General features: G+C 29.6%; 2 protein-coding genes across 5 annotated transcripts; both read right to left on the bottom strand.

The window, feature by feature from the left end:
• Window positions 1-1,079: 1,079 nt before the first annotated feature.
• On the bottom strand, window positions 1,080-7,404 carry LOC109788020 (ultraviolet-B receptor UVR8). Of its 3 annotated transcripts, XM_020346644.3 has the most exons (12): window positions 7,062-7,404; window positions 5,847-5,920; window positions 5,674-5,758; window positions 5,304-5,435; window positions 4,837-5,061; window positions 4,430-4,669; window positions 3,973-4,016; window positions 2,980-3,162; window positions 2,695-2,785; window positions 2,497-2,538; window positions 1,856-1,899; window positions 1,080-1,672 (listed from the first exon to the last, which is right to left on the bottom strand). In XM_020346644.3, exons 1-12 carry the CDS (start codon window positions 7,249-7,251, stop codon window positions 1,550-1,552), a joined length of 1,473 nt encoding a protein of 490 aa, XP_020202233.1. In that variant the 5' UTR covers window positions 7,252-7,404; the 3' UTR covers window positions 1,080-1,549. The 3 variants fall into 3 exon arrangements, with proteins under 3 accessions (XP_020202233.1, XP_020202234.1, XP_020202235.1); XM_020346645.3 differs by lacking the exon at window positions 2,497-2,538 and having other exon boundaries at window positions 7,062-7,403; XM_020346646.3 differs by lacking the exons at window positions 1,856-1,899; window positions 2,497-2,538.
• A 7,136-nt stretch (window positions 7,405-14,540) lies between these two features.
• LOC145956607 (uncharacterized) lies at window positions 14,541-20,208 on the bottom strand. Of its 2 annotated transcripts, XM_083072154.1 has the most exons (7): window positions 19,447-20,208; window positions 15,809-15,888; window positions 15,649-15,726; window positions 15,464-15,573; window positions 15,264-15,342; window positions 15,107-15,171; window positions 14,541-15,013 (listed from the first exon to the last, which is right to left on the bottom strand). In XM_083072154.1, exons 2-7 carry the CDS (start codon window positions 15,824-15,826, stop codon window positions 14,839-14,841), a joined length of 525 nt encoding a protein of 174 aa, XP_082928280.1. In that variant the 5' UTR covers window positions 15,827-15,888; window positions 19,447-20,208; the 3' UTR covers window positions 14,541-14,838. The 2 variants fall into 2 exon arrangements, with proteins under 2 accessions (XP_082928280.1, XP_082928281.1); XM_083072155.1 differs by lacking the exon at window positions 19,447-20,208 and having other exon boundaries at window positions 15,809-16,629.
• Between the last annotated feature and the right edge of the window lie 4,991 nt (window positions 20,209-25,199).

The following is a 25,199-nucleotide window of genomic DNA, read 5'->3' as shown; positions in this document are numbered from 1 at the left end:
ACTTCAAAATAACTAAATAAAGTATATACTTTTGCATGCATTTAATCAACTAACAAAGACATAAAGTTTGTAACAAAAAAATAACTAAGTCATAATTAAATGTCAAACTCCTAGTAAATTTGTCTTAATATTTTTTAAGACACACTGAATTTAGTTTTTATACAAATTTTTAAAATAAAAAATAAATAAATGATCATTCTTACGGTAAATATTTTTTTAGTGATACAAAATTGTTTTTAATCATTAATAATATCTTTTAAAAGATATTGAAATGCAATTTAGAAATAAAAAGTGACATATTTAAACAGATAAAAAGTTGGAAAAAAAAATTCTAGTTAACATCATAAAAATTCCTAACGGCACTATCTTTTTATGGAGCACTCAATCTAACACTAAATGAATAATCTAAATTGGACATGAAATCACAACTGAATATATCAATTTATTCATATATAAACTGATTTAGTGAGAATGAATTATACATTTTTATATTAAAAAAAAAAAGAAAAAAATGAATAACCCAGATAGAGTGTAAATTGATCCTCAACCATTGTTCACGTGATAAGATCTTGCTAATGCTAGTCTACCCTCCCTACGCAGTCACGAGAGAATATTTAACTTGGATGACAGGTATAGCCATGCCTAAACTGCGGAAAGCAGCTTCTATTATTTGACTTTGGCACCGCAGAATCAAGTTCCTTTCCGTTTCTTTATTTCTCCGTATTACTATAATTTTAGACAAATGAAATAGAGATGTGTTGCACCTAAAATACAGTAGTTTTTTTTTTTTTTTCGCGAAAAGCACGGTGCTGAAAGAAATGGAGAGATGATCTTTTTCCACAAGAACTATATCGCATGTCCTAATATCTATCACGTCACATTTATGTATAATATATAATTTGCAAATAGCAAGTACTTCAACTTTTCAAAACTGCCGGTAGTTTATTTTCCAAAGTTTACAGAGGCAAACAGATCAAAATTCAGTATCATATCTTCAAATAACTACAAATTTGCGTCATACATGAATATTCCAAGAAATCATACTATTGTCGATTGTCGATCGAACCAGAATCGTAGAATTGAGAAAAACACTGGAGATTGCATTTGAAAAAAAAATGTCTTTGCCCATACATTAGCATGGCCCTCAAAGGCCAACTTGCACGGATATATATACTAAAGCAAAAGAAACACCCCATAGGCCCATACCCCCTACAACTACACGCCATGGGACAGTACTAACTTCTAGGGTATCTAATTACATCGGTTAATTTATACAGTTAAAAGAAAATATACACTATGAAGAGTAATGTTACATATAGGTGAAAAGGAGCCAATATTTTCCTTCACAAACCACAAATCGCTATTGGATGTTGTTTAAATATTAGAGCCTGTCATGATGATTCACACCATGAAAGAATACAAGCATATATACATATGTATACCACTACTGTATGTACATACACATATGCATATGGCTTCATGATTTACCAAACAAAAGAACAGCTAACTAACAAAATTGAGTTATGAGCCTCGAGGAAGCCACATGACATCAAGTGGGTGACTCGGCCAGAAGAAGAGTATGCCACCAGCCACATGCAATGCTTTTAGCTACACAACCTTCGATGGTAACTTCAGAAGGAATATTCCGGTCAATCACGTCCCCGAGGCCCAGCTGCCAAATTCAGAAATTATAACTTAGAACAGTGTGATACCGTACCAAGAATGCCACCAATTCACAAAACAAGTATCACTTAAAATATGCATAGGGTCAAAGAGAAATTTCAACAATGTTATTGTTGATTGTTTAAAACATGAAATTAAACGACATATAAAAATGGTTGTGCAATATAAGCACCTGTCCATACTTGTTCCATCCCCAGCAGAAGACTTTTCCATTATCTTAAAGAGATAAAAACAAAAGGAGAACTAATAAGAATCTATTAATAATGAGTACGCAAATTTCTATATATTTTTAACTACTAATATAATCAAAATACAACATCAATGTGCTCAGCATAACGAGTAACTAGGTTCACAGTATCCAAGAATAATGCCAAAATGAAGATCGTGTGTGACTATTGTGAAAGCAGAAAACAGTAATGCACAGTTTAAATTTGAAGACCTGCTTTGCCATTTTATTCAATTACACTGGTAGAAATATTTTTATCTGGTGAGCTTCGTAAATAACAGAGACTACATTTAACTATCTGCAGTCAATCCTCCCCAAAGATTATTCTGTTGCAATATTTCCTATCATTGTGGACTTCATAAGATTGAAGAATATATCACCTATTAATACCATTTCACAGTGGCATCCGCACTCCATATTTTTTAAAGAGAAAAAATAAAACTACTTGTTCCATTATTTTCTGTCGTTCCAATCAGTTGTCTTGGCAAAAAGGTAATGAAATTAAAGGACAAATAGAAGTCTCAACTTTTGGACAAAGACTCTTGAGAATAAATTGTGAAAGAAAAAGGATAATGTCTAGTGCTCACTGTCAAAATTTGAACAACAGCAACAACAGCACCTTCCAGATTCTATTATAGAAAATAGATGAAGTTGAGAAATCAAGCAGATATTCAAGTCTAGCAGTATTTAGATATGCATCAAAGTGACTTTAGTCTTGGAAAGATAGCTTTGCCCATGTAGAATGAAAATGCCATAAGCAGTTGTGTGTGTTATAGTACTCCTACCAGTTATAATAGCACTGTGACGAGCCCCACAAGATATGCTCTTTACATTTACATTTTCCAAGCTCGGACAATCCAGTAGCCTTGGTATAGTCTGCTTCAAAATTCAAGATAAATATTAATATCACAGAATGACTCAATTCAACAACCTAAGAACATGACATGCATTGACAACAATAATGATATTGACTGTCATAGTGCACTGGTGAATAATATAATCACACCATTATGTTTCATTTTAAGTTTTAATGACAAAGGAGGAAAATCTATAGGATGGCAAGGGCATACCTCAGCTTGATCAGCACCAGTTCCCAGTTGCCCAAACTGGTTTCCCCCAAACGCATATACATCACCATGGGCAGATGTACACACAGTATGCCACAGTCCTGCAGCGACTCCCGCTATTCGAATACCCAACAAGGAAGATACACAAGTCGGGCTTAGTTCATCATCTGTACTTCCTTGCCCACACTTTTCCAAAAACAAGATGAAATTAATTTAGTATAACAAGCATTAGCATGCATCAACCAAGAAAGATAATTATTGTAAAGCAACGGAACAAATTATTCATTGTTAGAGTGAACCTCATCTTCAACATCTACATTGCTTTTGCCCACCATATTCTACTTTACCTACATGTTGATCCTAAAGAATAGTTAACAGTTGATGATATAGAAGGTTAATATATTTCAACCGACCAAACCCTAAAGTATAATTTAGTTAATTCATATGCAATAAAGCCTCATGCGATCTTAAGTTGATCGCTCACAATTTTACTAAGTCACAGTACCAAGGAAGTATTAGCTAGCAAAATAAACATGTGGATATGGGTGATATGCAAACTTAAGCAATTAAGTTTAAACCTAAAAGGACTATCAAAAGGAAGGTCTAACTGCAGCGAATGATACATCTTATATCAAGAAAACACATGTAGCCCGTCAAACAAATTTCCATTTTATTTCTGTATCTATTTTAGGACCCAGCAAGTGAACTTAATGGTCTGCCTCGAGAATGATTTGGAGCAGAATATGCTTTCTAATATGGGGGCCCAAGCAATCTGATTAGAAAACATTAGAGGAATTTATTTACAATTAACACTGAAATTTGCTGGGAAGGAAAAATTCTACATGTGTAGTGTTGTTAACAATATATGAAGTTAGGTAGGCACAAATGAAAAGTGATTAAGCAGGTGACAACTGGACAAATTTACATTGCCAAAGAGGATCTGCGATTTGAGTAGAGAAAAAGATTGAAAGATATCCCAAGTTCACCTTAAATTACCTGTCCATAAAGTCCCCAACCAAATGTAAGCACAACTCCAACATCTGTCAGTTCAATAGAAATATATTAGATACGAGTATATAAGTGTAAATTTCACCATAATTAGATAAGAAGAATGGTAGGAAATAATAAGCAATTGTGGAAGTTGTGTCCAATTTTCTATACTGTAAATTTTTAACTCCTCAACTCTAAATCTAGAAAGACACATTCATTGATATTTCACATATTTATTAGGATATAGTTTCCCCCATTCATCAAATCATACAATTCCTGATCTGATTGTACCATATAATGCAGAACCATTTTTCTCTATCTACACACCAATCATGATACCGGTTAGGAAAATTGCATTACAAATGAATGTGGATATTATCACTTTGGTTCCCCAAAGAAACTAATGCAGAGACTGTCTAGAAAGATATTCACTTGAGATACAAAATAGACTGATACACATTACCTGTGATTACTGCACTGTGTCGACCTCCGCAAGCAATGCCCTTTATATAATTTCCAGGAACTCTGAAATTTTGCCCATCTGAACCCATGCTTCCTCGAGCCAACGAGGCCGATATGTCTTTACCATAAGAAGAGGAATTAATACAAGGAACTAGATGAGGAGAGGACACCATTCGTATTCTACTACCCAAACCAAGCTGGCCTTCACCTCCATAGCCCCAACCCCACACCTGTCCTATATCTGAAACTTCCAGAAAATTACAATCAATGATATTTCATAGATTTCATAGCTGATCTTTCATAGAACAAAGATGATGCTTCAACCAAAAGATTATCACATTATATATGAAAATAACAAAAATAAAATTTTAGCCTAGGTTAACAAATAGTCCTAAATAAAGTCAATACCTGACAATGCTAAGGTATGGCGACCACCTGCAGCAACACTTGTTATTCTTACACCTGGATTTAGTGTGACAAGACATGGCAATGCTGTCAGGGTATCATCACTAGATGATGAGGTTTCAGCTGTTTGCTTTGTTGATGATACTCTTCTTCTCTTTGTATTTTCTTCTCCACTGGTACTAGGGGCAGTTCCTCCAACAGATTTTGAGCCTTGAGAACGAGGGCTCGCTGTTGCAAAACCACTCTACATCAGTTAGAGAGATAAAGGCCAAGTATTATTTTTTGTTCATCATAAAGGGGCAAAACTCTTTTCTTTTGGATTTTGGATTTTCAAACACTATCCTATATCATAACAGTACCTCTCATCTCACACTCCTTTTAGTACACTTTGGCTACCTTTGGTCACTTCCTAGGAGGGAGAGGTAGCTGTAGAAAAATGGCTATTGTATAGAGGTCAAACTCAAACTTACCTTGCTCCGTCAGAAATGTACTTTGCCTTCCTGGTACATCCTTTTCGGGGCTTTCCCCAGTTAATGATTCACCAAACAACTTCCCAGAGGGAATACATTCTCTCCATCCCCATGTGTAAACTTGTCCACAATCTGCATAGAAACAACAAAAAAGGTATGTGGGATGACAAAAGTAAGAAAACATTCTTGATGGACATACAATCTCTTGAATCCATTTTGAAAAATTTATTTGTGAGAATTTGCTAGTATTGGATAATTTATCCAGCAGGACAATACTACCCTAAAATTTTAGTTTAACCCTTCTCCCTTCAATCACATCATATAGTATTCCATTCCTTCCTTGGCAAGGGAGAAGGTAAATGAATCTTACCCGTCACAGAAACACAATGTGCCCATCCAGCTGCAGCTTTTACAATAGTCACTTCAGTTGGAAGAGGGAAAGGCTCTGGATTTTCCTTTACAAATAAACCAAAAAATGTTAGTTGATCGAAAAAGAGACAAGAGAGAGAAAGAGAAACAGTATCACTCTATATCGTGCATTACCCCGTGTTTGCCAGATGTGACATAGCTTTGGCCTAAATCATCCGTTGACCCCCATGTTATGAGCTTTCCAGGCTCTGATCAAGGAAGAAAGTATGAGTAATCATGAATTTTTTGCGTTAATTCAATGTAAAAAGAAAAGGCTAGATGAGAAGGTGTCTAAAGACATACAAGGACAGAAAGATGCACTGGGATAATTTCCTTCAAAAGAAAATAAATCAAAAAAGAACAAGCTTGACCTTAAGTAGTAAATACTAATACAATATCATTTAAATAAATAAATAAATAAACTACACTCATATTAAGACACTAAATATAAATACCAGCATATTACTAGAACAAACAACAACCTCCAACAAAGTGAATGGGTAAAATATTGAAGAAAATAAGTAAAACAAGTCTAAAACAGTAGTAATGAAAGGCCGACAAAAAACTACTAAGTACCTCTTCTTAGATTCGAGCAACTTGACAAAATACCGTTAATGGTGTTTTTCATCTTGTAAAATTGTCATTTTTTTTAATTCTTATCCTTGACTAAAACCCCATTTTACGTCCCTGCAAATGGTAAATACTCAAACTTCCATCTCTAGTCTTACTCTTTAGCTGATGAAAGTTTGGCATAGTTTGTAGACTGAGGGATAAAAGTTTGTATATTTACAAAAAATGCAGCGACAAAACGAGGGAGGTTTTAAAAGTCAGGACAAAATCAAAACATTGTCAATTTTACAAGCACACAAGATATCATTAACCCAAACAAAATACCAGGAACATAGAAAAAAATAAAAATAAAAGCTCCAAACGGAATAATTTAATCAAACAAAAAACTAGGTGCTTATCTGGCAAAACACAGAATCAATTCTTTAGCACAAGTTCCAAACTGAAATCCACGTGCATGTTACTATGCTTCAATTTCACCAAACTTCAAACAAAACAATACTCACACAAAGGACTTAGCCGAGAACAACATAAGTATGTAGCTCAGGCTACTGAACAACCGAGTCCAGTGAGCCCAGATTCTGACTCCATTAAAGTAGAAACGAGATAGCAAATGCAAAATTCGAAGAAAACAACACAAAGACAAATATAATGGAGAAGGAGTTTCTTCTATTTCTAGAACAAACATAAAAGGAACGTAACGACAATATTTTCCTCCACAATCTGAAATTCAAAAAGAAAATTGGAAATTAGAACTGAAAAAAAAAAAGTTAGGTAGAGTACCAGAGATAGCCATGGCGAATCCGCAGCCACCGCCGCAAACCTCCGTCCAAGAGTAGCTTGACGGCGGAACCCTAACGAGCACCGGCGTCAATAGCGGCGTCCTCTGTGGTAGAGCTCCGGGAAGATAACCCCACATGTACACCAACTTCTCCTTCTCCACTTGCATTGCTTCATTCTCCTCGCCATTCATGGCGATTCCCACCCAAAATCCACACCCCAATGGGATAACAAAAAAAAACAAAAAAATCTCGAAACCCTTCCCTTATTTTCCACGCTTCCGTTTCGCGAAGAGAATCTTATTTTATTTTATTTTTGGCAGCGAAAAGCACCCCAAATCTTTTTCACTGCTGGTGCATAAAAGGGGCGTATCATTTTCGGCGGAACGCGGGTGCCACGTTGGACGCTCACGTGCCACGTGGCGCCTTTTTGGCCGCTACCCCTTCCTTCGTTTGTAGCCACCATTTTGGCAGAACTTTCTGGAATCTCTCACCCTCTCCCCTAACTCCGTGCATCGTGGTCGCTTCCTCCTCTCGCCACGTGTTGGTTCCTCCATAAGTTCCAATCATTGCAAATTGCCACGTTTCGACCTCTCTATGGGACACGTCAGCAGTGTGATGTGATGGCGTCATGGCGATGCTGTAATTTTCTTTTCGTCATTCCGGATTTAACCCCATGGATTCCTCCTTTCTATTTTTTCTCAAAACTTAGCTGTGTCATCACGTGTTCTGCTATATCACTCTATCATCTCTTCTGCATATTCTTTTATGGAAATGAATCATGCGGGAGAATAAGTAATACTTTAAGAGTTAATTATCTCTTTAAAATTTTCTACATTGATAATTTATAATTTTTAAATTATTTTATTTTATTTTTATTTTATTAAATAAATAACTGACATAATATTATTAAAAAATATGATTTATTGTCGTATAAAAAATTTTATACTAATAGTGTATAGGTGATTAACTCATAGTTTAAATATATTTTTTAATATTTTAAATTTAAAAATAGATATTTTTAATTTATGTAATTTTAAGTTAAATTACATTTATCATTTTATTAATTAGTTCAATTCTTTATTACTAAGAAGTTTAATATGATTCCTTCATTTTTTCTTTAATAACGATACAATGTAAACGGCAATTACCATATTACAATATTTGGAAAAAAAATTAAGCAATTAAATTAAAACTTTAAATAATAGAATAAACAAATTACATAAATAATTTAGTCTATTCTCAAAATAGTTTAATATGATGCCATTAGGGTTGGTTTAATGATGAAGAAGTTGAAGTGAAATGTCTAAAATTTTAAATTTAAATACTAATGTTATCATTATAATTCTAAAAGATAAAAAAGTCACCTATATATAACATTCATAAACATATTAAATCAATTGTGTAACATTAACTGAATTTAATCTTTAATACGAAATAGATATTAATAAACAAGTTTTATGCAACAAATTTAATAATTTGTTAATATTTTTAGACAAATTTATTAATTATGTTTGAGTAAAATGATATAAATAAATTTTCTTTAAATTACATGAACTAAAAAAGTTAATTTTAAATTTAAAAATAAAAATTACAATTATCTTATACATAGCTGACAAAAAGAATATATTTAAACCTTAATTTAAAAAATATGGTCTTAATTTTTATATAAACCTTATTCTAATTATTTATGCAAAATTAAATAATCAAAATCAACTCCCTTGTACCATTTTGCAAGGTATACTTGAACGGTGAGTGTTGTTATGTGTGTGCGTATAAGTGGAATATGAGATGCATTCACGAATCGATGTTGCCTGACCAAAGTATCGTGACTTGTTTTTTTGTTTTTATTTTTTTTAGTGAAGTTGACAGTTATTAAAGGAGAGAACAAGTGTGGTATTTTGATTGGTGTGTAGCTTTTAGGCAGATGAATACCACTTGTCCGATAAATTTGGTTTTGAAATTTGGGACTTTAGCATATCCAACTTTTGTTCAACCACTTGTTTATACTTTCTTGCTTTTCTAGGTTGTACCACGAATTATGCAGAATATGCTTTTGAAAAGTAAAAATGTTGAGGATTACATTTTAAAGACTGACCGACACAAGCGGTAGAATTTTTTATCTCTTACATAAATTATTTAGAATTTAAATTGATTTTGAGTATAAAATAAAATATTCAGAACAAAATTATTTATCTTATATGCATTATGATCTTTGAGGAGAATTAATTATCACTTTTATTCTTAAATACTTTGTACATATGTTATTCTATGGTTCCTTAAAACACATTGCACCACATAAATTATAATAAAAACAATCAATTAAGTGTTTAACATGGACTTAATTCTATCGATTACTTTCTAATCATAATATATTAATAAAATATAGTTAAAATATTTTTTTTTATAATTTTACTTTATCTTTTAATCTTTGTAGTTTGAAATAGATATTTTAATTTATGAAATAGATCTATATTAAATTATAAAGACTAAGAAAGACTGAAAAATAAATATAGGAACTAAAAATATCTGTCTTAAACCATAAGAACTAAAAGGTAAAATAAGTAAAAGTATTGAAACTAAAAAAAAGTATTTTAGCCATAAAATATATTGAAACTAAAAAAAGTATTTTAGCCATAAAATACTTACTTTAATATGTTCTAAATACTTTTAAATATGAATATGGGGTAAATCTTATTATTATAAAAAAAAAAACATGATATAACTAATCATAATTCTTAAATTAAAATTTTAAAAAAAATTGTGATTAAAACTATTTTATAAATTTCTATCATCAAATTATTAATGTTTTTGTCATTATAACTACTCTACTATCATCGATGTCACAACAAGTTCACAATTCTCATTATCATATGGTGATAGTGTTTGAGAGAACAATGACAAGTGATAACTACTGTCATCTTTATTATTGTTGTCATAATCACCATGTTAAACCACTCTGATTGTTAGTGGGTAGGTAATAATAGTGATGATGATGGTGTTAGTGATTGTTATCTTTTGTTGAGACACGTTTTTGTAATTTCACATATAACATTTATTATTGATATATTTTATTGAGAAGACCTCTATTATGTCAACATAAAATTGATAATGTTATAAAAAAAAATTAATAATAAAGATTGAAAAATATATATCTTAAATTATACACTAAAAAAGTTTTAAAAAGTTAAATATATGGACTAAAAAGAGTTTATTTTAGACTATATAAATTAAAGGATGAAGTAAATAAAATTATAATAAATATTTTAACCTAATATAATTATAACCGGTGATAGTTGATTTAACAATTAAGATTATAATAAAATAAATTTATAATAATTTAATTCAGTCATTAACTTTTACAAAAGCTGTATTAAAGAACACACAAAATAATATTTTTTATTCATTAAATTTTGTAAAAAAAATTTATATTAAGAATGTATAATCATGAAACTCATATAAGATTTACCATAATAAATGATGGATTTGTTAAAACTTTAACTATTTTTTTTTAATTAAACAGTTATAATTTTATACTTTGTCTTTTATTGTGAAATTTTTATATTAACAAGAATTATAATAATAATAATAATAACAATAATAATAAAGTTTGAATTTTTTTTTTTTAAGAAAATAAAGTTTGAATTTAACAACCTGTTGAATTTTTACCACCGCTGACTGCAATTCCTCAAAGTTGATCTCAAACTATAAAAACACATATTTTTCTTTTAAGTGTGAACTAGTACTTTATTTTTTTGCTAGGTTCTCATATGGTGGGTGATTAAAACCTCCGACAATGACAGAAATCGTTACGTTAATCATTTGTAGTTGTACGGGGAGTGATGACAACGAATCTTGTGTTTGCTATTTTGGTTAGGCCTGAGCATCGGTCGGCCACAGTCGGTTTCGGACAAAAATTCTTAAAATCATCCAAAACCGATTAAGAAAAATCAGGAGCCATTTCCGACCGACGAAGAACTCGGGTTTTAGCGGGTTCAATCCGTGCGGGTTACGGTTTCATCGGATGGATTCATCGGTTTGAGAAGCTTCTTCTAGCGTCTCGTGCCGCCATCCTTCGTCACTCTTTGCCGGTCTCTGTTACTGCTTCATTTGGGAGAAATCACGGAGTTTCAGATCTCCACATCACCACCTTCATCAACCAGAACAGGGAGCTTCTCAGTGGCGGTAGCCATGGCAGGAATAAGTTGAAGAAAAGAGGATGTTTACGGAGTGAAGAAGAAGAAGAAAGAAGACACTATGAAGAAGAAGAAAGAAGCAGAAGAAAGAAGACGGAGTGAAGAAGAAGAGAAAAGAAGACGGAGTGAAGAAGAAGAAGAAAGAAGACGAAGTAAAAGAGACGGAGAAAATAAACGGTGAAGACGAACGGTCGGATTCGGGTGCATCGGATGAGAAAATTCTAACACCGAATCCGACCGTTAAAACCCGTTTGAACCCAAAATTTGCTTCAGAAAAAATCCGAAATACCTGAGAATTAATCCGCTTCACCCGATCTGATCGTCGGTTTGGCCGGTTTCGGATCGGCCGGAAGTTTTTGCCCAGGCCTAATTTTGGTTAATAACTCAAACTCAATTTTTGTACTACCTAATCATGGTTTAACCTAAACGAAAATGTTGACATTGAAAAAGTCTTTACCAAAACCTTCGAAACATCGAGAATTAGAGCCCCAAAACATGAAACTTTTCTTTTTGGTGTTTTTAACACTCACAGTGGAAGCCTGAAAGTGGAAATCAATGTCATCCCCACCACTCACCAGTAGTTATGCACATTAAAGTTGTTTCATGGTCGTGGTGGAGCACAAAAAACAAAAAATAGAGGAGAAAACAAGACACGTGCAGCTGAAAATTTCAAGAAAAAATGCTGAGAAGAAAAATAAAATTCACGCATGTCTGTTGATTTTATTATGAAAATATTCTCCGTAAAATAAAAGTGATACATTTTTTTTTCGTTAATCTTAAAAAAAATATTATATACAGAATGAGGAATTTAAGTGAAAATATTTATTTAAACATAAGAATAACTAATAACGTTGTTATATTGAAATTAAAAATAATAATATATTATTATTGTAATGACTCGACAGGTCCTACACATATCACTGTACACCGGAAATACCAGGCAGAAAGAACAAGTATATAAATATAGGATCTAGAATATAAATATATACAAAGTCCAAATCCGACTCGAGTTAGAGTGTGCCAAAAACAACCAAACCAAAACAAAATACAACATTAACCGCTACACCAAGTAGCTGAAACAACATAACAGCAACTAAGGTCATCTCCGCTTGCCCGCTGCAGACTCACCACAAGCCACACACCTATCCCTGCTCTGCTCCCGAACATAGTACGGTCATAGTAGTCCAACCACATGGAAACAACAAAGGGTAAGCTAGTATAAAAAGATCAACGTCTAGCAAGAAAAAAAAACAAAAACAACTTCAACTATCAACAAAGCATCAGTCTACATCTCATCGGTTATATAACAAATCAGCCATTAGCAAATTAATGCATCGTCACGCATATCACCTCGGAGATCTCTTACAACAACTCAGCCCTTATGGCCTACAACAACTCAGCCCTTATGGCCTACAACAACTCAGCCTTTATGGCCTACAACAACTCAGCCTTTATGACCTACAACAACTCAGCCTTTATGGCCTACAACAACTCATATCAACATTCAACACAACACAACTTTTACAACTCAACATATCAACTTGCAACACAACACAACTTTACAACTCAACATATCAACTTGCAACACAACACAACTTTACAACTCAACATATCAACTTGCAACACAATACAACTTTACAACTCAACATATCAACTTTAATCAACATATAGAAAAATCTCATCTCCGCGCCCAGCGCACTCGTGGTTGCGCCTAGAGCAGTGCAACCAGAGAGCACCAGGGGGCTAGCACGCCCAGCGCAAGCATGCCCGCGCCCGACGGGACTCAGCTAGAGAGCCCAAGGCTCTTTCGCGCCTAGCGCAATACCAATTGCGCCCAGCGCAGGCCAGGCAGAGACTCCAAGAAGTCTCACGCGCTCGGCGTACCTAACCCAGCGCCCAGCGCGGGGAAGGCAGAGACCTCCCCTTGGTCTCGCGCCCAGCGCAATTCAAATTGCGCCCAGCGCCCACAAGGCAGAGACTCCCAAGGAGTCTCACGCCCAGCGAGACAAGGGTCGCGCTCAGCGCAGAACCAAAAACCCCAAAACATGTTTCAACTGGTATCGCGCCTAGCGCAGGCCAGTCAGAGACCCACATTCTCAAGTCCGCCCAGCGCATTCATCATTGCACCCGGCGAGCTTGGCTAAATGGGGTCCCCTGGTGGCCACGCGCCCGGCGCGAAGAACTACGCTCAGCACGAGGCTCAGCAGCAACACTCCATTTTCGAAAAACTTAACCAAATCCTACAAAAATCCACCATTTCAACACATGCAAACCATTCAAGATGCCACATTTCCAACCAACAGCTCAAAAACACCGACCTTTTTCCCATGCAACCATAAAACAATCAAAAGACCCAAAATTTGTCAAACCCACAAAAACCCCCAAAACTTCTAATGTCAGCAATTCAACAAAAATCATCAAACGTCAACCAACTTCAACAGCTAATGAGTTTACAACAACTCATTCTCAACCAAAATCAACCACAAAACTAACTTTCCTTACCTCGGTGAAGAATCCGAGCTTCCGGGAACTTGAATGGAGGAAAAGAGTGAAAAAGAGCTTGAACGAAAGGGGAAAAGGAGGAAGAAGAGATCCGCACCCACCAGCTACAATCCAACTACTCAGCACCTAACCCAAAGAGATCACCACCAAGAATCAAGAATGGAGTAGAGAATTTTGAGATAGAAAGGGTATGAGAGTGAGTGAGGGTGTCGAGGAGTAGAAAGTAAAAGAAAGGGTCTCACAATTATAATTCTTATTGATGCAAAAAAAATTTGAACAGAGACAAAGTATTGAATTATAACTGTTTAATTAAAAAGTAATAGTTAAACTTTTAACAAATTCATCATTTATTATGGTAAATGTTATATGACTTTAATGATTATATATTTTTAATATAAAAAATATTTATGCAATTCTATCAATAAAAAATTATCGTGTGTTTTTTAATATAACTTTTTGTAAAAATCAATGACCGGATTAAATTATGGTAAATCTATTTTTTTATAATCTTAATCGTTACATCAACTATCACGGATTATAATTGAAAAAAAAATTTTAAGGTGTACTTTAAAAATAATTAATTAAAATAATATTTTATTTTTATTGATATCAAATCCTTTTTTTTTTTTGTGAAAAATGTGTTGGAATGAAAAGACATTCTCAATACTAGCGGGGCCGAGGCACTTCGTGCCTCTATATGAATTTTATCTCTAAATTTAAAATCACGCATAGATTGAATGAATTTATTCTTGACATATAATTGTATAAATAATTTTACACAATATAATATGATTAATTTAATCATTGTTCATTAATGAAGTGCATAATAATTAAAATATAATAAAAGTCAAATTCATATAAAAGAAAAATTTATATTCTACATAGTTATATTTGTAATGATGGATTGAAATAATATATACTAGCGGGGCCGAGGCACTTAGTGCCTCTATATGAATTTTATCTCTAACTTTAAAATCACGCATAGATTGAATGAATTCATTCTTGACATATAATTGTATAAATAATTTTACACAATATAATATGATTAATTTAATCATTGTTCATTAATGAAGTGCATAATAATTAAAATATAATAAAAGTCAAATTCATATAAAAGAAAAATTTATATTCTACATAGTTATATTTGTAATGATGGATTGAAATAATATATATAATAATCACGTGCAATTTTTCATCATAATTTTTTTTAATAGGAAGATCAAATAATAATTTTGCTTCAGGACGACTTTTAGCTTCCCTGCAAATTATGAACGAAATTAACGAAATTAAATGTCAATAAATAGTAAACAACATTTTAAATAATTAATAATTAAATTGCATAATGTCATACCTTTCGAGAATAAATTTTAATTCTTTATAAAATATATCATCCATAATTTCTTTAACTTTAAAAAACTGCATAAACAAATAATAGAGTGTCAAGTATCAATATGAGAGATTTAATATTTGATGTAAATTTTTGTAGGTTATAAAAAAATTACCACAACCTCAAAAATGGAGATATCTTGTTTTGCATGAAAGTTGTTAATATGACAGATATTAGTCGATCTTGCATTTTCAAGTGTCCTATTATTGTTAAAAATATGAGTTAGAACTTATTTAAATTAGGTAATAATACAACTATATTTTTATACATATGAAATTATATCACATATAAAATATTTTTAGAACCATATTATTATATTACCTTTCTAATTTTTGAGACAACAATTCTTTTTTCACCATTTTCCAAAGTTCGATTTTATCTACTATTACTGTAGAACTCCACCCAATAGAATATACTTTTAAACGACAAACCTGCTACAAAGAAAATACAATTTAAATAGATAAGTAATAACAAAATATGAAGACTAACCATGAATTAAATTGAACCTTGTTGTCAATGAGAGAAATTGTTGAGAGTGAATACTTGTCCTTCCAAATGTTCCATAATTTTTCAAAGTCATCCTCCTAGTAAATATAAGTAATATAATGAAAAATAGATAATAATAAAGTTTCATAATAAAAAGTGAATAAATATGTTAACACTTACCTCTTTGTCAAAATACATATTCAAATTCTTTCTATTGATCTCTTCATATAACTGGAGAATCTCCTTGAATCTTAATTTGACTATAGATAAAAAAAATAAAAGAAACAAATTTTAGTTTTTGTATATCATTATCAAGTATTAATCTAAATCCATCATTAATATAAATTAAAAGGGGTAACACCTGATTTTGAGATAACAAAATTTCTTTAAAAATAATATTTTTCGTAAAGTTTCCATCTTCCCCTTCAAGTTTTCCTTCTTTAATAAGAATTTTCGTTGAAGCTTGAGAAACACCTCTTGACAAAGCAACATATAATTGACCATGACTAAAAACATTATTAACGCGTTCACGATTCACGAATTAGAGTCTCATTCACGCTACTAAAGTAATTCTTCCATTTCTTTTCTTCTACTTTTTATTCCATTGATATTTTCTATTATTTATTTTGCATATAAGAAGGATTTTAAATAAAAGTCACCATTGAGAATTAATATATTCATGATTCACGTTAAATTTCAAAACTTTCCTTTAATTTTATTTAACAACCATAATATGTGTCATTAAATAATAACACTAATTTTTTTTATAATTAAATTAATTACATGCGTTTATGTAATTAATAAACTCAATGTATTTATCAAGTTTAGTCCTTTTTTTACAATGTTTTTTTTGTATTATTTTTACAAAGAATTTAATTTTACTCAAGTTATTAAAAATTTAAATTTAAAATATCTCTGTTTTCTGAATTCATTTTTTCCCTTTGAAATTATAAAAAAATCATATTTAAACTTACTATCTTAATAGATTTAAAAATATAAATATATAACTATATTTTATTAAAAATTCAAATTTAATATATGCCTAATTCTAAATTCTAAATTCTAAGTTTTAAGTTTTAAGTTTTAAGTTTTAAGTTTTAAGTTTTAAGTTTTAAGTTTTAAGTTTTAAGTTTTAAGTTTTAAGTTTTAAGTTTTAAGTTTTAAGTTTTAAGTTTTAAGTTTTAAGTTTTAAGTTTTAAGTTTTAAGTTTTAAGTTTTAAGTTTTAAGTTTTAAGTTTTAAGTTTTAAGTTTTAAGTTTTAAGTTTTAAGTTTTAAGTTTTAAGTTTTAAGTTTTAAGTTTTAAGTTTTAAGTTTTAAGTTTTAAGTTTTAAGTTTTAAGTTTTAAGTTTTAAGTTTTAAGTTTTAAGTTTTAAGTTTTAAGTTTTAAGTTTTAAGTTTTAAGTTTTAAGTTTTAAGTTTTAAGTTTTAAGTTTTAAGTTTTAAGTTTTAAGTTTTAAGTTTTAAGTTTTAAGTTTTAAGTTTTAAGTTTTAAGTTTTAAGTTTTAAGTTTTAAGTTTTAAGTTTTAAGTTGAAATTCTAAATTCTAAATTCTAAATTCTAAATTCTAAATTCTAAATTCTAAATTCTAAATTCTAAATTCTAAATTCTAAATTCTAAATTCTAAATTCTAAATTCTAAATTCTAAATTCTAAATTCTAAATTCTAAATTCTAAATTCTAAATTCTAAATTCTAAATTCTAAATTCTAAATTCTAAATTCTAAATTCTAAATTCTAAATTCTAAATTCTAAATTCTAAATTCTAAATTCTAAATTCTAAATTCTAAATTCTAAATTCTAAATTCTAAATTCTAAATTCTAAATTCTAAATTCTAAATTCTAAATTCTAAATTCTAAATTCTAAATTCTAAATTCTAAATTCTAAATTCTAAATTCTAAATTCTAAATTCTAAATTCTAAATTCTAAATTCTAAATTCTAAATTCTAAATTCTAAATTCTAAATTCTAAATTCTAAATTCTAAATTCTAAATTCTAAATTCTAAATTCTAAATTCTAAATTCTAAATTCTAAATTCTAAATTCTAAATTCTAAATTCTAAATTCTAAATTCTAAATTCTAAATTCTAAATTCTAAATTCTAAATTCTAAATTCTAAATTTTAAATTTTAAATTTTAAGTTTTGAATCCAATACATATAGATTGCATAAAAAGTATTGCGAGAATACACAAGACATGATCGAGAACAAAGGGACCCACAACAATGAAATGAAACCACGATTCAAAAAGAAAAAAATAATAAATAACTATTACGCTTAAGTGGAGTTTTGCATTTGGGAAAAGTGTGGGTGGTTTTCCTTTTGGGTGTGGAAAAATAATTGTTTTGTTGCGCGTCTTTGTCTATTCTAATCTTATGTGTTGCTTTGTGTGTGTCTGGCATGAGAAAGTTGCATGTTTTTTGAAAGGGTTATTATAATATTCATCGAGTAGAATAAAAACCATCAGCGAAGAAAGGAAAGCAAGGAAAGCACGAAAACAGAAAATAATTCCGATAATATAAAAAGACGAAATTGGAAATGAAAACTTGCAATGTAATTGACCCAACAAACCGTAAAAACGTAAATGTGAATGAAAAATTGAAATGGTTACAAAGAAAGAGAGAAGGTGTTGCAATCAATGAATGGGTCTCGAAATTTTGAAACATTGATAGTATGAATGAATTATACAGAAAAAAATACTAAAAGATTTCACCCGGGTATCAGGTTGGACGAATTTGAACTTATATATGTCGAAACACCTTTAATTGAAGATAATAAATCATCACAACAATAAGTCAGAAGGAAGAAATAACAATCCGCATGAATTTTTAGGATAGGTTTTGGTTTGCCCAAACCCCCAAAAAATTGTAACGTACAATGAGAAGTTATCTGGAGTTCTAGAGAAGTTATGAATGTGAGAGTAGTGGGTTGGTTTGAAAAGTGAAGGAGATGAAAGGCACATGTCTAATTTTAAAACCCAAATTTTTCTATTGCCGGTTATATCCATATAGATTAAGAAAGATAACATATTAATAATGGGTACATTAGTCATGAAATTTGTGGAAACCAAACTGAAGTATCCCCTTTATCTATTGTTATAGAATAGATATAGATTATAGATTATAGATATAGATATAGATTATAGATATAGATTATAGATAGATTTATTTTTTAAAAAATAAATATATCCATCATTACAAAATTTACAAAAATAAAAATAATAATGATTGTAGAACCTAAAAAAATTAAATAAAAAATATAATTTAGAAACTTCAAATTTAACTATATCAAAAGAAAAAATAATAAATAGTTTAAAAATAAATAGTAAAGAACAAATCTCATGAATGAATATAGAATTATCCGGAAAAATTAGTTAAAAAAAACTTTTTTTATATCTTGTTAAAATACAATATAGATTTCTAAATATCCAATAAACTAAAAACAAATATCGCTTTTATATAGAATTTTGAAAACTACAATTAATTAAACATGCAGTTAATTCATACTAATAGAAAGCATTTAAAGAAGAAAAAAAATAGTTGAACATATACTCAAATTCGTCAAAGAATCAATGTAATCTTCTCATCATTCTAACTACTCCAAAAAAAAAAGAAGGAAGTGTTGATAATGAAACAAAAGGTTTCACTCGTTCTTTATACTTCTTACAAATAGAATTTTATAGTGAAAAGAAGAATTTATAGAGAAAAATGTAGTGAGATTTTAACAAAGTACGAAGCTTTAGAACAAATCACTAAAAACATAGTAGTTGAAAAATCATTAAGAAAAATAAAATCAACCATTAAAAACAAATCTTAAAACTCACATTGATAACCCAGTCACCTTGCCATAATCTTGGTCGATCCGATTTTTGCTCATTAGGAATCAAAGAAAAGAGACTTTACAATGTAAAACTTATAAAGCAAACAAAAATGAGAGATAAAAGGGGTAGTAGTGCATACGAAGTAAGGTTGAATTAAATAACAAAGTTATTTAGAATTAGCGGAGAAGAAAATGGTTCAAGAGTAAGAAAAAGGGAAGCATGAGAAACGGGATGGTTATATGTAATGAGTTCTTAATAATAAGAAGAGTGAGCGGTTACTATGGGGTCACATTTGGAGTAAATTATTTTTTTTTCATTTTTTTATCTTTTAGATGCTACATCAAAGAGTGGTTATGTGCGGTTATATTTGGAGTGGATTGATTAAAACAATTTCTTTTTCTATTTTATCCTTTAAATGGTAGATTGATAAAATACATCGTAACATAATTGAAGAATACAAATGTCTAACAGAAAAGTGGAAACCAAAATAACGTATTCCCTTTATCTATTGTTATAGATTATTAGATAGAATACGAATACCAAGTGGAACTGTCAATAGAAACTCATTTGAAATATTACTCCTAATAATATTTAATTTTAATTAACAACAAATATTTTATATGTACCAAACTATAAAAAGTGTATATACAATGAGGTACAACCAACTAATATTAAATCAGATTACGCGATTGAAAAAAAAAAAAAATTATGTGACTCATAATTTATGTTTGATTTAATTATTTTATTAATTTAATTAATTATGTGATTAAAATTATTATATAATAATAATCAACTATTAAAAGTCATAATTTATATATTTTATTGATTCTTAATAGAAGATTATTATGTTAATAATATAAAGATTATTATGTTATATATATATATATATATATATATATATATATATATATATATTAGTTAGTTTCTACTAAAAGACTCCTATATTCACTTATTATATGTGTATAAAATCAAATGATACTAAGTATTATTATCATTTTATGATTGAATATATTCCTAGTTCTTTAAATTTTTTAGTTTTTTTAAAATACATTTCTAAATTATAAAAAATTTGCAATTGAATTCTTAATATTTTTAACTGAGTTAATATCCTATTTATAAACTTTCAACTTTAATATAATATTCTTTGTTTTCTCATGAATCATGATCCCTAAGACTTAATTACAAAAATTAAAAAAAAAAACTTAATTATATTTTTTCATAGTTTAAAGAACTATTTAAAAACCTTAAAATTTTGAAGCACTAATGAATATATAATTTTTTTAGAAAAAAAATTTATTTTCTATGTGTTCACAATCTCTAAAAGAAAATAATAATTATTTTTGATGATGAATAGTTTGTAGTAATATAATAATTATCTAAAAAAAATATATAAAGTTTATTTTATTTAATAATTTTCTTAAAAATATGAAACTAAATTGAATTATTTGACGTGATATAGTTGGAAATAAAAATGTGGGTGAATATCAAATAGTCCAAGACCCACCTGAGCATTACGTTACATCAATTGAGTTCCAATGCAAAGTGTAAAAGCAAATAGCGGAACCTCATAGCCACAGCCACAGGGCTTTAAATCGGTGGAAAACGAAAGCAACTATTGGATCCCTTTAGGCCCAACCCAACTAAAACACATGCAGACACGTTGCCCCTAATCATGAATCAGAACTGAAACTCCATGCCACTCAAATTTTTGTGGCACAAACAAACACATCTCACAACACCACTTTCCAAAATTTTAATGTATGGGAGTTAACAAGCCACCTCTACTGGGAAATACCGTGCCAAAAAAAAATGCTTTATGAATTGGGCCCGCTTTCACGATGGGCCCGTGGTCGTGTGGCTATGAAGCCATCGCTTATAATTGTACGGACTGGGCTTGTAGGTTGAGAAGTGGGAGGGGTAATAATGGAGTGTGGTGGGGCCCAGGGTAAGGTGATGGACAAATGCTTCTTAATCGTCCATTATATACGAGTCACAGACAAAAGTTATGTAGAATATATAACCCATGAAATGATGACCACATTGAACCGTTGGATGCTTGTATTCATAATCATTGGATATGAGATCGTGTGGTGAGGAAATTATTTGGCGTAGTGACATAAAACTGAGGTGTTTGGTGTTTGTGTTATTTTATCATTGATTAATGGTTATCAATCATTGTTGTTCAAGTCTTTATCGTTATGAGGAAAATCGGGGCAGGAAAATTTGAGAGGGAAGTTAGTTTTTTGGTTCATCAAAAAATTAAGAGAAGAGAATGACTTCTCAATAATATATATATATATATATAAGATATGAGTAAATTTATCTAAATTTATTTTGATTAATAATTCATAATTTATACCAAATTTTAACCATTAAATTGTTGAATTTAAAGTTTTTAATGTATATATCAAGTCTGTAATTTTTTAAAAAATTTAAAAATTATTTGATATAGGTTTCATTGAAAAAGAAATTCATGAATATATCTAAAGATAAAAAGGAAAAGAATGTATATACCAAATAATAACTACTCTTTTAAAAAATAATATATATCAACTTATTTAAAAAATATTTATTTTTTCTCAAAGATTAAGAGTTTCTTTTCATTGTTAATAATATAGTATTTTGATATAGTCCTTTTAACACAATATCTTGTCATTTTTTGAAATTCACATGAAAAATATAAGATGAAGTATCTCTCACTTTATTTAATGAGCCTCTTAAATTTAAATTAATAACATATCATGTAACAAATCACTTTTTTTTTTAGAACTTAACAAATTACTATTATTCCTCCTTTTCTATCTCACTAATCACACTAAATTTTGAGGCGAGTCGATCCAAAATTATAAAAAATAAAAATAAAAAAGAGATTCATATTTGTATTGTAATTTGTAAATTATAATATGTTGATTATTTTAACTAAATGGAAAAATATCTTTTTAATTATGATATTTTCAAACATGCTATTTGTATTTTGAAATTTAGTTTCAACACCCTATTACAACCAGAATATGACTTAAGAATTTTGTAGTGAGAGTAACATAACTGTTACACTTTTTGTTATATATAGATTTGTTTTTTCTTACGTCAGAAATTTATATAATATAATAAGTATTTACAATTTTTTATCAGGTCCAACTTATCATTAAGAAAATACACAAATTTACAAATGTAAAAATCAAACATAATAAAATTTATTCCCACCTTTTCTCGTACCCCTTTGGTTAACTTATATGTGATTTAAAATATTTTGGCATGCATTTCAATTATGTTAAATAACTTATAATTGATTCTATTAAACTCCAACTTTGTTTAACTACAAAACAACGGGAAATGCATGACCTTTGTGAGTTTTTTTACGTGGAATTATTACACTTTAGAGAGTAGAGAAAAGGAAATGTGTACGAAATATTGCATCAATTAATTTGGCTCCATAGTAGTATTTGTAGAAGAAATAAAGATAGTTGATAACATTTAATTGGTATTTCTTTACTAAGTTTTCTTAATCATTGACCTTAGGTCGTACAGTGACTTACAAAGGTCCGTTTCATTCAGCATTATAAAGTGAATTAATTATTAAAGGTTCAGAGTCCATTATTTATCTACATTTTCACAAAGGGTTTTAGTGTCATGTGTGACAATATGACAATGACAAACCATCCTTCGCGGGGAAGGAGTAATGTCATATTTTTTAAAAGAAAATATTAAATAATATATATATATATATATATATATATATAATCTTATTAATACTTTTATATTTAATAAGAAGATTATTGTTAAAAAAAACGTGTTGTAGGAAAACGTAGAATTAATCTTAAACATTTTGATTTGACAAAAAGAATAATCTTACATCTTCATAGAAATCTTTCTAATATTTATAAATATATATATATATATATATATATATATAATTAAAAATATTTAATATTTTAAAAACATAAAATATATTCAATAACAAGTATCATGGAGTGCAGAATTAATTGACACGAGATTGTTTTAGTTTAACTAGTAATCTCATATTTAAGTTATAAATATGCAATTGCGTTAATGAGAGAAGTTTTGTTACTTACAATAGTATTACTTAACTCAAGAAGAATTTACCTTCAACAGATGATACATATAATTTGTACAAAAAAGAAAAAATAAAAAAAATAAGGATATAAAAAAAATTTAACTTGTTAAATTTGTGCAAATGACTAATATTTTCTTTAAGAAGAAATATACATTCTCATTTTTTTCTTAGTTTAATTACTCATTTTGTCCCTATTTAACACAAAATTTATCTTTTAGTCCTTACATCTAAAAACTACTTATTTTGATTTTTATACGAACACAATCTTTATGATTTAATCTTTGTTGTCAAATATCATGTAACATTGTTTTTATCGTGTGTTGTAATCTTCATGCTTGCACTATTTTTTCATTTTGTCTCTACACCTGCATAATATTTATGTTTTAGTTCCAATATGAATATTTTTATTTTGATAATGTTTTAATCTCTATCAACACTTTTCCCCCCTTTATTACCTTATCATTTTTTTTTCTTTATCAACACTTCCAAAATTTAAATAGTCTTGCATCAACTAAATTTTTATTGACCCCAAATCTAAAAGTATGGAGAATGCACATTTCAAGCATGTTTATTGAACAAGACGAGGTAGCTTACAAGTAAATTTGTACATACACTATTTGCAGTGATAGTGACTTGCTACACTGTTTCAATATTGTTGCATCAAACTCTTGAAAAAATGAAGGTTGAAGTTTTATTTGTTTTTCCTACATCACAAATTAGCATGATAAAAGATGATCTCACAAATGACTACTTCCAAGCTACCTCAAATTGTTCAAGAAACACATCTGATGTGAGAAGATTTAGGAGGAAAAACAAAATCTCACAAATTAAAAGTAGAAAAGAAGCGTTGATAAGGAAAAAAAAAAGTAGAAAATCTAACAGAAAATTTAATAGGACTAAAACATTAAAATAATAATAATAATATAAAGATTAAAATGTAAAACACAAACAAGTCAAGACACACCATCACCGCGTTAACTAAGTTAAATTGTATAATGACAAAAAACTAAAATGTAAGACCTAGCCCATTTAAAGACTAATACGAGTATTTTTTTAGATATTGAAACTAAGGCTTAAATGTTATCTATGTATAAAGACTAAAGTAATTAAACCTTTCTTTTTCATCTCTCTTTTAATTTCATTTCTTTATCTCTTTATTCCTTTTTCATTAGATCATGAATTACATTGATCATATTCTCATCTCTCGTATTTCTCTCTCTTCTTTCCATTCATGATTTTGGAGTGTAATTTTCAGTACTGTTTCTCTAAATTGACCTATACGTTATTCGTTGTCCAAGTGCTCACTGCTCCATTATTAACTTCCTGCTAAATGCTTGGTGATACAGGCATAGGCCGACACCCTAACCCTAGCTAATATAAAATTCCTCTTCCTATACAAAGAAAAAATGTAACGGATGCCAATCGTACAAAGATAAAGTACTAGTGCTTTTTCTTTTTCCAAAATAATAAAAGTGCATACAAAAAATAGGGTCATAAAAATAAATAAGAAAGAATGAGCTAAAGGACGGAACCCAATTCGGTAGCCATGTTTAACATACGAGTGTTAAGATTGACAGCTGCTTTTGTTTGAGCCAAGTTCCCTCTTGACCGAGTACAGGAACAAGAAATAGCTGTAGTTTAGAATTGCTACTACTTAGGTAGAAGATACCTTGAAACCACA

The sequence above is a fragment of the Cajanus cajan genome, chromosome 3 (genome assembly GCF_000230855.2).
Source record: "Cajanus cajan strain Asha chromosome 3, NIPB_CcT2T_4, whole genome shotgun sequence".
NCBI classification, from domain to species: Eukaryota; Viridiplantae; Streptophyta; class Magnoliopsida; order Fabales; family Fabaceae; genus Cajanus; species Cajanus cajan.
Note: the sequence above shows the minus strand (reverse complement) of the source record. Positions and strands in the feature narration are given on the sequence as shown.

Coding starts and splice junctions, on each gene's coding strand:
- LOC145956607 (XM_083072154.1), bottom strand. Junction 15,574..15,648: donor TTTCTCTCATTGACAACAAG/GTTCAATTTAAT, acceptor TCTTTGTAGCAG/GTTTGTCGTTTAAAAGTATA. Junction 15,014..15,106: donor TTAAAATTTATTCTCGAAAG/GTATGACATTAT, acceptor CATAATTTGCAG/GGAAGCTAAAAGTCGTCCTG.
- LOC109788020 (XM_020346644.3), bottom strand. CDS start 7,251: ATGAATGGCGAGGAGAATGAAGCAATGCAAGTGGAGAAGGAGAAGTTG. Junction 5,759..5,846: donor TCACATCTGGCAAACACGGG/GTAATGCACGAT, acceptor TTATTTGTAAAG/GAAAATCCAGAGCCTTTCCC. Junction 5,062..5,303: donor TACATTTCTGACGGAGCAAG/GTAAGTTTGAGT, acceptor GTTTTGCAACAG/CGAGCCCTCGTTCTCAAGGC.